This window comes from Macaca nemestrina, chromosome 1 (genome assembly GCF_043159975.1).
Source record: "Macaca nemestrina isolate mMacNem1 chromosome 1, mMacNem.hap1, whole genome shotgun sequence".
Taxonomy (NCBI): Eukaryota; Metazoa; Chordata; class Mammalia; order Primates; family Cercopithecidae; genus Macaca; species Macaca nemestrina.
Genome location: NC_092125.1, coordinates 19,691,843 through 19,704,735, shown reverse-complemented (window position 1 = coordinate 19,704,735; position 12,893 = coordinate 19,691,843). Strand labels below are relative to the sequence as shown.

General features: G+C 42.8%; 1 protein-coding gene across 2 annotated transcripts in view; it reads right to left on the bottom strand.

The window, feature by feature from the left end:
• The window catches only part of LOC105499143 (nucleoporin 133), a 70,396-nt gene extending 61,927 nt beyond the window's left edge, over window positions 1-8,469 (bottom strand). Inside the window, exons 1-4 of one of the 2 annotated variants that reach the window (XM_071074572.1) lie at window positions 8,197-8,469; window positions 6,197-6,315; window positions 1,921-2,024; window positions 363-470 (exon numbers count right to left, since the gene is read on the bottom strand). In XM_071074572.1, coding sequence (XP_070930673.1) covers window positions 363-470; window positions 1,921-2,024; window positions 6,197-6,315; window positions 8,197-8,378 — 513 coding nt within the window. In that variant the 5' untranslated portion in view covers window positions 8,379-8,469. Of the gene's footprint in view, window positions 1-362; window positions 471-1,920; window positions 2,025-6,196; window positions 6,316-7,912; window positions 8,047-8,196 lie in introns of those variants that run through there. The other variant, XM_071074573.1, reaches the window with a different exon arrangement.
• Between the last annotated feature and the right edge of the window lie 4,424 nt (window positions 8,470-12,893).

Here is a 12,893-nt window from a genome sequence, read left to right as displayed (position 1 = left end):
ATTAATCTTTATAACAAGGTATGAGGTTTAAGGGAAAATTCAATACAATACAAATTGGTCATCTGTAATTTTAAAATTACAAATGTTCCTACACTATGCATTGATACAGAGAAAAGTCATCGTAAAAGACCATCCTTTCTGAATTGCTTCTGCACCTTCATCAAATATCAAATTGGCGCCTTTATGTGGATCTGTAACTGTATTCTCTATTCTGTTACATTGCCCTATGTGTGTGGCTCTCTTTGCCAATACCGCAATGTCTTGATTTCTATAGCTTTCTCAAAATCAAATAGGATGATTCCTTCAACTTTGGATGTCCTTACTGTAAAAAGTTTATTTCAATAAGCTTTTAAGTCACCTACCTGAGTAGAATGTGCTTCACCTGAGGGAGCAGAGTAAGAAAGAGCCACTAAGTCGGCACTCCAGTGGAAATCACTAGATGGCAGCTGAAGTTCTTTGCAAACTGATAACTGTAGAACAAACCCAAACAGAAAATCTTTCACATCAAATCCAGTATTTTGAAGATGCATCTGATTTCCCTTCCCTACATACTTTAGATTCTGACTCATTGCTGGAAACACCATTCTACAAATATTCTTTCTTCTCACATCTCCTTTTAATCAGGCTTTCAGTAATTTTAAAACAAAGTATCTTAAGAGATATTGAATCATGAAAACTTAAAGCTAGACCAAACTCTGAAGAACAACTATCCTAACCTCTTCCCCGGCTAGAAAAGTCCACTCAAGAGAAGGCTAAGGCCGGGCGCGGTGGCTCAAGCCTGTAATCCCAGCACTTCGGGAGGCCGAGGCGGGCGGATCACAAGGTCAGGAGATCGAGACCACAGTGAAACCCCGTCTCTACTAAAAATACAAAAAATTAGCCGGGCGCGGTGGCGGGCGCCTGTAGTCCCAGCTACTCAGGAGGCTGAGGCAGGAGAATGGCGGGAACCCGGGAGGCGGAGCTTGCAGTGAGCCGAGATCGCGCCACTGCACTCCAGCCTGGGCAACAGCGTGAGACTCCGTCTCAAAAAAAAAAAAAAAAAAAAAAAAAAAAAAAAAAAAAAAAGAGAAGGCTAAATAAGGTTAAGAGAAGTACTTAGGCTTCCTATGGAACTTTCCCAATCTACTATTGATTTGTTTATTTGACATTTAAAATTAGCACAAACAAACAGTAATTATACCAAGTTACCTAGGAAATATTTCTTAGACTCTCAGCCAAATATCAGGATCCCTCAGCTAACTCAGTATGTCCCCTAGGACTTCTCCCTCACCTATTACTCCTAACCCCATATACCCTTTTCTAGGCAGCAGTAACACAGTTCAGCAGAAGTGAAGAGTTGAGGTAAGCAGGAGCCCTGAGTTCCAATGGAACGTGGCCAAGTGAGTAATGAGTGGTGGAAGAGAGTAGTGCATCTAAGCTGTAACGAACAGAAAAAGGTCGCTGAGGATAAGTTACTAGACATGCAAATGATAACCCACTGTTGGAAGTGGACAAGTGAAAAGTTTAACTAGCAATTAGTATCATATTTTCTTATTTTATTAAGTATTATTCAGTAGGTTCAACAAAACATAGTTCTATCTTCTCGGAAATATGCAAACTCAAAGTTCATTTGCTTATATAGGTGGCATTTAGTCTGATACTTTATTAGGCAGACGGATTAGCACAATATTCATTGAAAATTTCAATGTCTCTAATTTTATTAAATGTAAACATAGATCTTTAAAAGGGGGAAACTTTTTTCCCAATATACAAATGTGTATGCATGCTCATTATTTCACATCACTATGAAAATGCAAACCCTTAACACCTAAGTAGTTTCATATTAACTATCCTCCAACTGTAAAAAAATTACGGTAAAAATTAAAAGTCAATTGGCATTCCTCTCCTCTATCTCCTTCCAGCTCTCTGAAGAGCCATTACCTTAGTAATAGGTGACAGAGCAATCTTCCAAATAATGAGCTTCTCTTTGCACACCAGACAAGCCCATCCACCTTCATCTATGTTAACAGTCAGCTGATCATCGACTAAAGGAAAAAATGAGGTGAGTGACTAATCATATAGTATAAATCTTTATCACCACACACTTTATCAAAAAAAAAAGTAATTGGCACACTCAGAAAGGACTAATTCACAACAAATACTTTTGAATATTCCAAAATTATCAACACCAAAAACAACAAATCTATTTAACTCTGATAACCAGCTTTAGAAATATATCTAATGCCTGTAATCCCAGCACTTTGGGAGGTCAGGGTGGATGGATCACAAGGTCAGGAGATCGAGACCATCCTGGCTAATATGGTGAAACTCCATCTCTACTAAAACTACAAAAAATTAGCTGGGTGTGGTGGCACATGCCTGTAGTCCCAGCTACTCAGGAGGCTGAGGCAGGAGAATCGCCTGAATCTGGGAGGCAGAGGTTCCAGTGAGCCAAGATCGCACCACTGCACTCCAGCCTGGGCAACAGAGTCAGACTCCATCTCAAAAAAAAAGAAATATATCTAAAGGCAACAGTTGTATTTGGGACATTTAATATTCCTTAATTTTTTGTTACAAACAGACCAGATACCTTATTTCCTGTAAGTCATATTTAGGCCAGGCATGGTGGCTCAAGCTTATAAATCCCAATACTTTGGGAGGCCAACGTGGGAGGACTGCTTGAGGCCAGCCTGGGCAACAAAGTGAGACCCTATCTCTTTTAAAAAAAAAAAAAACAAAAAAAAACCAGCCAGGTTTGGTGGTGCACTTCCCAGCTACTAGAGTGACCGAGGCACAGGAGGACCACTTGAGCCCAGGAGACTGAAGCTGCAGTAAACCATGATCACATCACTCCCACCTGGTCAAGAGAGCAAGACTCCACATCAAAAAATAAATAAATGGAAACAAAAACAAAAAAAGACTGGGCGGGGTGGCTCACGCCTGTAATCCCAGCACTTTGGGAGGCCAAGGTGGGCAGATCATGAGGTCAGGAGTTTGAGACCAGCCTGGCCAACATGATGAAAACCTGTCTCTACCAAAAACAGAAAAAAAAAAGTAGCCGGGTGTGGTGGCGTGCACCTGTAATCCCAGCTACTCTGGAGGCTGAGGTAGGAGAATGGTTTGAACCTGGGAGGCAGAGGATGCAATGAGCCAAGATCGCACCACTGCACTCCAGCCTGGGCAATAGAGCAAGGCTCTATCTCAAAACAAACAAACAAACAAAAAAGAAATATTTAGCAACATTTATATCGATAAATAATAAACTCATTAACTATATAAAACATTTCAAGGAAAATAATGTTCCTTCAAACACACATAATTTTCAAATAAGAGCTCCTTAAAGAAATGATAAATTATTTATTATATGGAGACAAAGAGTTTCATTCTCTATTAAGTGACAAAACTAAATTAGCATACGTCTTAGTATTGGTGGTAAACCTCCACAAACGTGTTAACAGCCCTGGAAATTTTATTAAGTCGAACTTTGCTCTTTAAAGAAAGGTAGAAGGGCGAAGTAAAAGGCACAATGTACAAGCGAAAATATCAAACCAAGCCCAGGCTGAGTGAGGACTTTTTGCTCAACTGAACTATCTGCTCAGTAATTTCCTTTTTCTTGAAAGCACTACAACTACTCCAGATCTTCAACTGGTGTGCCCTTAAGGGCTGACTTAACAGTAGTTGGCAGGTTTCTAAGTACGGAAGAGTTCTTCAAGTTGACATATCTCTTTGTTTTATATATTCGGACTCCTAGGGACTCTGAATTTCTAGATATGGGGCTGTGTTATTTAATCTAGTCTGTTAAAATAGCAGGAGTACATTAAAAGGTTTAAATGTAATTTAAAATGAAATTTTTAGAGGAGAAAAATATACATATATATATACACAATATGTATATTTATTTAAAACAGAACAATGTATATAGAGGTTGGTAGTTTAGTTGCCTGAAAACAACTATCCCTAAAGCTCCCAAGGACCTATAGGCAAGATGTGCAAGTTCCAGCTGATGAGATATATTCCTTCTTCTAAAACAGAGTACTTTCAGCTTTTTTTTTTTTTTACTGTTAACAGTAATATATACAGTAAATAGAGTTATTCACAGTGTAATACATTTTACATCATGATACACCCATATACAATTTAAGTAAAACAAACAAAAATTTACTAAACATTATATGAGATGCATTCTATTTCTTCTTTTTTTAAATGCTGGTCAAGAACCGCCAAATTTTGGTCACTCCTACAATTTGAAAAACACTGTTCCAGAAAAATCACAAAGATCTAGAATTCAATCCTCAATAAAAATGACTTCAGCAGATATTAAGGATGCTCTGAACTTTGCTCTTTCAGTGTCATCCAACTGTTCATCTTTAAAGTTGCCTAAGCTTGTGTTGATTGTATCTGTCAAAATTCCACACTAATTCTCTGCCAACAGACTCTTCTAAAGGTACACCACCACAATGGTAACATCATAAATTTGTGCACACAGCCTCTGGGATGCTACACAGGATCCAGAAATAGAGGTAGGACTTGATTTTACTATATTATTAAACCCAATAACATAAAGTGCCAGTTTTGGGGTTTTTTTTTTTTTTTTAACGGTAAACTTCATAAACTTGATCAACTCTTCAAACAAGACTGAATTTTGCATATACAGTATTTCCCCCTTTTATCTGCAGTTTCAAATACCCGTGGTCAATTGCAGTCTGAAAATATTAAATGGAAAATTCAAATGAACAATTCCTAAGTTGTAAATTGCATGTTGTTCTGGGGAAAGTGATAAAAATCCTCATACTGTCCTGTCTAAAGGTTGTGAATCAACGCTTTGTGCAGCGTTTCCATACTGTATACACCAAGCTTGTCCAACCCACGGCCCAGGGACACGTGCGGCCCAGGACAGCTTTGAATGCAGTCCAACACAAGTCTGTAAACTTTTTAAAACATTATGAGATTTACACACAGATCTATTTATTTATTTATTTATAGCTCATCAGCTATTGTTAGGGTAAGTGTATTTTATGTGTGGCCCAGGGAAGCCAAAAGATTGGACACCCCTGAGACTATCCAGCTGTTTGTCACTTAGTAGCTGTCTCAGTTACCAGATCAACTGTTGCAGTAATGCAATGCTCGTATTCTTATTTAATGACCCCAAAATACAAGAGTAGTGCTGGTATATTGTTATAATTGTTCCACTTTATTAGTTATTGCTATTCATCTCTTAACTGTGCCTAATTTATAAACTAAACTTTATCATAGGAGTGTACGCGTGAAAAAACACAGTATATATAGGGTTTGGTACTATACAAGGTTTCAGGCATCCACTGGGGAATCTTGGAAAATATCCCTCAAAGATAATGGGGGACTAGTGTACAGTACCTAAAACCATTAGACTTAATTTGATTGTGTTCAAATGAACTCATTCTCCTTCTCAAATTTATTATATATCTCAATTATAGTAAAAAACTAGGGCTGGGCACGGTGGCTTACGCCTGTAATCCCAGCACTTTGGGGGGCTGAGGCAGGCAGATCACGAGGTCAGGAGATCAAGATCATCCTAACACACTGAAACCCAGCCTCTACTAAAAATACAAAATATTAGTCAGGCAAGGTGGCGGGCACCTGTAGTCCCAATGACTCGGGAGGCTGAGGCAGGAGAATGGCGTGAACCCAGGAGGACGAGCTTGCAGTGAGCCGAGATCACGCCACTGCACTCCAGCCTGGGCAACAGAGCGAGACTCCGTCTCAAAAAAAAAAAAAAAAAGTAAAATAAAATAAAAAACTAGACAGGTGGCTGGGTGTGGTGGCTCATGCCTGTAATCCCAGCACTCTGGGAGGCCACGGTGGGCAGATTATCGGAGGTCAGGAGCTCCAGAACAGCCTGGTCAACATGGTGAAACCCCGTCTCTACTAAAAATAGAAAAAATTAGCCCGGCATGGTGGCTCACACCTATAATCCCAGCCACTTGGGAGGGTGAGGCAGGAAACTCGCTTGAACCTGGGAGGCGGTGGTTGTAGTGAGCTGAGATCGTGCCACTGGACTCTAGCCTGGGTGACAGAGTGAGACTCTGCCTCAAAAAAAAAAAAAAGAAAACTAGAGAGGCTACCCATCTCTCTCCATTTACATAAAGGTATACGTGAGAAAACATAAATTTAATCTTTATGCCGGATCTAGGCTCCATCCTAAATTGCTAATATAGGTAAACGGAAAGATGACACCTACCTTCAGCCAATGTTAGCGCTTCCATGACTTTAACAGGAAGAGAAGATCCAAACGTTTTCACATCATAGTTCACAGACTCAGTTATGGAGTGGTGTGGGAACATTCGTGTTGGTGTTCCTCTAAAGAAAAAAGTCTAATTACCTTACTTATAACTTAAAATTTTCCATTATCCTAATTATTTATGTATATATTTTCACAATAAGGAGTTCTCTGAAAAAAATTAACACTGGCTCATATTTATCATGTAATTAAATGTAATATTTTTCATGTAAAAAGACAGGATTTAGGAAAACTTGGCTTCAATTCCATATGCTCTAGTAATAAAATGCATGCCTGTATTCACCTAAACTCCTTATAATTCTGCCTCTTTAGCTGTGAAATAAGGCTTAACTAGACCAGTGTTTTTTTCAAACAGTGGGTCGTTTTGCAGATCTCAATCAATATTTTTGAAAGACAGAATATAAAACATCAGCTTTTACCATATGTTGTGGTCAAATATATTTTACAAATATTGGCTTAGATGAGATTTAAGTTCTCATTTGGCTTTAGGATTTTAAGAATCTACCAGATCTGGCTGGGGCAGTGGCTCATGCCTATAATCTCAGCACTTTGGGTGGCTGAAGTGGGAAGACTACTTGAGACCAAGAGTTCAAGACCAGCCTGGGCAACATGGCAAGACCTTGTCTCTACAAAAAAAATTTTACATTAGCCAGGCATTGTGGCACCAGCTTGTAGCCTGGGCGACAGAGAGTGAGACCCTGTCTCTTAAAAAAAAAATCTATCAGATCTGTACAACCAAGCAAGAAATCAAACAGGTTACAAGCATCAGCTGTTACATGGTCTTCAACAGCCGATATCAGAGTAAAAACTATTTCCTGCTCACACTCTTCTTAACATTTAGAATACTGTAAAGCCACCAGAATAAGTTATTCTATGTCTTATGAGAATTAAATGAGGAGATGCACATACAGAATGGCTGAGGGCTTTGTTTCTTGACAGAGGATAACAAAGGTTTTTATTCAAATGATCATCAGAAAGAAGAGATTTAAATAAAACAACATACATAGTAAATAAAGTACGCTTTTATTCTCCAACTTTTCGTTAAAGGAATAGAAAACAATGCCAAGATCTGCACTTTGTACTTTTCAAAATATGCCCCAAAAAAGTCACAAAGATACGGTGCATTCTTTAAAAACCACTTATCCTTTAAAGTACTGCAAAATTTTACAGATAAATTTTAACCATAATTTCAAGACACAATACTCGGTGTTTTCCTGCAGGGAAAAATTCATTTATTATAGATGAATTCAGAGAAAACTATGCAGAAACACGTTATCTTCTAAAGTTTTAGGTTAATTGTGAACATGGTGTGTGTTGGGGGGCGGGGGGAAGGGTGTGTGTGATTTTACTGGTGCTCCAAACCAGCAGTTTTAGTAACTAAATTACCACAGTACTCTTATCTCACTTATGTAAAGCCTTTTCCCTATAATTTACCTAGAAAGCTAAATTCCGTAGCTAGAAACCCTTCAATTACCAATCATCAGATATTAATGTCAGTTGGTATATTAGGCATTAAACAATTATATTTCAGGGTTGCAGGTCCTCATTATCACCATCACCTTACATCTGCATCGTGGCAATTCATACTAACTCCTCTGGCTCAGGTGACACATATTATCGCCATTTCACAGATGAAGAAAATCACGAGTGACTTACGCCCGATCACAGCGGTAGTAGGTGGGAAGTGGGTGACCATTGATGCGAATCCGGTTTGTACTTCACTTCTGCACAAAGGTATCCACGAAAAATGCAAAGTGGGGAATCAACGCAAAAAGTGAAGCAGGTATGACCTGCAAGAGTGGAAAACGTCTATTTTCCAATACTCTGGCATTCTCTTCCGCCGCCCCCGGTTCCGAAGGCTTCTGAAGACACTAACCGATCCGGCCCACGGCGGCCCGTGAGCCTGCTGGTTGCCAGACCCAACCAAGGAGATCACTTACCGCGAGCTTAGCGAGCTACGCCGGCCCACCGGTGAGAAGAGCACTGGAGAGCTGACTGCAGACCCCAGGGGCAGACCCTTCCTGCTGGCCGTCCGGGGCGTGGAGCCGGGCCCGAGTCCGGCCAGGGGGCCCCTTCGGGACCCGGGACCCGGGGTCCGCGGAGAAGGGGCGGCTGGGAACATGATTCGAAGGAGCAGAGACTTGGACGGCGAGGGATCTGGCCGTCGGGTTTCAGCGCGGCCTGCGCGCGGAGATTAAACACCTAAGGGGAGGGATGGCGCGCGATGATGACGTCAAACGCAGTGGCTCTCGCGAGTTGCGGTAGGAGCGCTGGCGGGGGCGTGATCGTGACGCTAAGGGCGGCGCCCAGCCCGCGGGGGAGGTCGGGAAGGCGGCCCGTGGCCGCAGATCCAGAACCGTTGGAGTGCAGAGCTTCCAGGGACGTGAAGCCGCAAAGCCAGGCCTCCTTCTTGACTGCGCCTAGTTGGAACTGGCCCTCCAGCAACTTGAACGCAGCCTCTTTTCACACTGGTAGTTCCTGAGACTCTTGTGAAATGAAAGATGTTCCTCAGTCCAAGCTGAGGACGGAGAAAAGCCTTTTGTAAAGCTGACACTGGTATCGCACTGTGATATTTGCTGTTTTCTAGGTTTGCCATTTTCCCATTCAACTTTGCACAGTTTCTTCCACGCTAATGACGCCATAAATCCGTGTCTCTAACCTGGATCCAGCTCAAAACCCCCAGACCCCTATCAAATCAGCTCCCTAGGGGACACATTCACCTGTAAGTCTTGCGGACTCCTCACAATCCGCTTATGAAAGCACATTCATGTTTTCCTTTTAGGACCCCTCTTCTACCACCATCTCTGTCCCAGCTTGGTAAGACTGGCCAGTTGTCCAAGGCAAAGAGAGGAGTTCTATCTGCAGTCATCCCTCACACTTACCTCCACCCTAAGATCCTGGTATACGTTGTAGCTCCTACGTATCTGTATTAGATCACACATTTGCACCGCCTCTGCCCTGGTTCTGGTACTTTTCTTCAACCACTGCGTAGCCTCTTTACTGCCAGCGGGAGGGAGTGGGAGAGACGAGAGACGGGGAGATGGTTCCTTACCTGTGTCTAGTCTGACTCCACTCTATCTTCTCAGTGCCAACCCAATGAATTAAGGCAAACCTAATGCTGCTCTTGGGCCTGTAAATGCTTCAGTGGCTGACCATTGCCAGTAGTTATTTGCTAAGCTCCTTTGCAAGGTCTTATGTGATCTAAGTCAGGTTGGCTTTTCTGTCCGTGTTGTACTTCCACCACTTCCCACTTGTACTCCACATTCCAAGAACTTAAAAACCCAAATCCCCCTCCATTGCGCATGTACATGTTTCTTTCACCTGGAATGCACTCTGTGCCTTGTTGGTCCGGAAGGCGCCTACCTTACGCATCAAGTCAGTTCTGTGCTGCCTTCTCAGTGAAACCTTCCACAGGATTAGATACCCCTTATCCTTTTTGTCCTCTCTGCTCCTTTGTGTAGACTGTATTTTTATCCTGCATAATAGTTTGTTTTCATAACTGTCTCTCAAGTACCTCCTTTTAAATGTCTTTTAAAAGCAGCAGGAGCAGTGACTTTGTTACCTTTGTGGCGCACAGTAACAGACATATAGTAGACTTTCATTCAACACGTGTTGAAATAAGGGAATGGTTAAGTAAACATTGATGTATCCACATGTGGGAGACCACAGTGTGGGTGTCAGTTGTTGACATTCCCCTGGGAAGCCAGTCATCGATCTATGCATGTCAGTGGCATCTGAGCAGTTATCTTGCCAAGGTTCCATAGGCTAGCTGCTTTACTCCTTCTCCAACCTGGGTGTCTAATCCAACTTGGCAGCTTGTTGAGTCTTAGGGCTCTGAGAGCCCAGTGCATTTCCCTCCTGTTTCATTCTTACAAGGAGGGGTGTGAAATAGGCAATAAAGAGTATTAATAGTTGTGTCTGAGAGGATTGGTGGGATCAATTGTATTCTTGTGCCTTGTTGGACTGGTTAGTGGTTTCCCCACCATCCTATTGTAAAAGCTGTTGTTTGCAGGAGTTAGAATGACTTGCCGGCACCTTTGAGCAAGAACTTTCCTGGAGTCCAAATGTATGACTTGAAGGTTAGTGAGCAGACAGCACAAAAGGTCATCCATTCGTTATGGATTTAGTGAGTACCTACTATTTGTCAGGCTATGTGATAAGTGCTAAGGTTTATAACTAAACAAAGCCCAACGGGTCCCACCCTCATGGAGATTACAGACCAACGAGAAAGACACTGAAAAAATGAACACAAATATCCAGCTACAAGCTGAGATGTGTACTATGAAATAAAACAGCAAAGTGTATGAGAGAGAATCACTGGGGCTACCTATTTTTGGATGGAGGTCTATAAAGGCCTCTGGGAGAAAAGGACATTTAACCTGAGACATGAAGCATAAGAGAATGCGAGGAAGAATATTTCAGGCAGAGGATCCTTGGCCAAAGGTCCTGAAGCAGCAAAGGATTTGGTGCATTCTAGGGACTTTATTTATTTTTATTTTACTTTATTATTTTTCTAGCGATTGGGTCTTACTCTGTTGCCCAGGCTGGAGTACAGTGGCGTGATCAAAGCTCACCACATCCTTGACCTGGGCGTCAGTGATCCTCCTGCCTCAGCCTCAGAGTTGGGACCATGGGCATGTACCACCACGCCTGCCTATTTTTTATTTATATATACATTTTTAGAAATGGGGTCTCACCGCCAGGCACAATGGCTCACGTCTGTAATCGCAGAACCTTGCAAGGCTAAGGTGTGGGAGGATGGCTTGAGGCCGGTAGTTCAAGACCAGCCCCTGGGCAACATAGTGAGACCCTGTCTCCCCAAGAAATTTTATTTTAAATTCTAAAAAAATACAATTTAAAAAATGGGGTCTTGCTATATTTCCCAGGCTGGTCTCAAACTCCTGTGGCTTTAAGTGATCCTCCAGCCTCAGCCTCCTGAATAGCTGGGATTAGAACCAGGGACTTTAAACAGACAAATCAACCTGAAAGACTAAAAGTAAAGGAAATTGGAGAAATAAGGAGAGACTATGAAGGGCCTTTAGGCTCTGTCAAATAAGATCCTAGAGAACGCCGGGCGTGGTGGCTCACGCCTGTAATTCCAGCACTTTGGGAGGCCCAGGCAGGTGGATTGCCTGAGGTCAGGAGTTCAAGACCAGTCTGGCCAACATGATGAAATCCCGTCTCTACTAAAAATACCAAAAAATTAGCTGAGCATGGTGGTGTGCACCTGTAATCCTAGCTACTTGGGAGGCTGAGGCTGGGGAATTGCTTGAGCCAGGAAGGTGGAGGTTGCAGTGAGCCGTGATGGCGCCACTGCACTCCAACCTGGGCAACAGAGCAAAACTCTGTCTCAAAAAAAAGAAAAGAAAAAATCCTAGAGAAAACAGATGGTACCCTCAAGCTAGGTAGTTAAAAGAATTTAATAAAGGAATGTTAGAGCCTGAGGGCGGTGGCTTACACCTGTAATCCCAGCACTTTGGGAGGCCAATGCGGGCAGATCACCTGAGGTCAGGAGTTCGAGACCAGCCTGGCCAACCTGGTGAAATCCCGTCTCTACTAAAAATACAAAAATTAGCTAGGCGTGGTGGTGCGCATCTGTAGTCTCAGCTATTTGGGTGGCTGAGGCAGGAGAATCACTTAAACCTTGGAGGTGGGGGTTGCGGTAAGCTGATACTATGCCGCTGTACTCACGCCTGAGCAACAGAGCGAGACTGTCTCAAAAAGTAAATAGGCTGGGCGCACGTAATCCCAGCACTTTGGGAGACTGAAGCAGACAGATCACAAGGTCAGGAGTTCGAGACCAGCCGAACTGTGAAACCCCGTCTCTACTAAAAATACAGAAATTAGCCAGGCGTGGGGTGGTGCGCACCTGTAATCCCAGCTATTCACGAAGCTGAGGTAGGAGAATCGCTTGAACCTGGGAGGCGGAGGTTGCAGTGAGCCAGGATCGTGCCATTGCACTCCAGCCTGGGTGACAGGGCAAGACTTTCTCTCAAAAAATAAATAAATAAATAAAATATGTGCCATGGTGGTTTGCTGCACCTATCAAATCCATCACCGAGGTATTAAGCCCCACATGAATTAGCTATTTTTCCTGATGCTCTTCCTCCCCCTACCCTCCCAAAGACGTTTTTTTATGATGGTAACAGTGGCCGGGTACATATCTCACGCTTGTAATCCCAGCACTTTGGGAGGCCGAGGCAGGCTGATCACGAGGTCAGGAGTTTGAGACCAGCCTGGCCAACATGGTGAAATCCTGTCTCTATTAAAAATACAAAAATGAGCTGGGCGTGGTGGCACCCATCTGTAGTCCCAACCACTCGGGGGGGCTGAGGCAGAAAATCGCTTGAATCCAGGAGGCAGAGGTTGCAGGGAGCTGAGATTGCACCACTGCACTCCGGCCTGGACGACACAGCAAGACTCCATCTCCAAAAAAAAAAAAAAGAAAAGAAAAAAAGATACAAAAATTAGCTGAGCATTGTGGGTGCACAGCTGTAATCCCAGCTACTCAGGAGGCTGAGGCAGGAGAATCGCTTGAACCCGGGAGGCAGAGATTGCAGTGAGCCAAGATCGGCCGCTGCACTCCAGCCTGGGCAACAGAGTGGAAAAAAAGAAATGGTAGCAGTTCATATTGAAA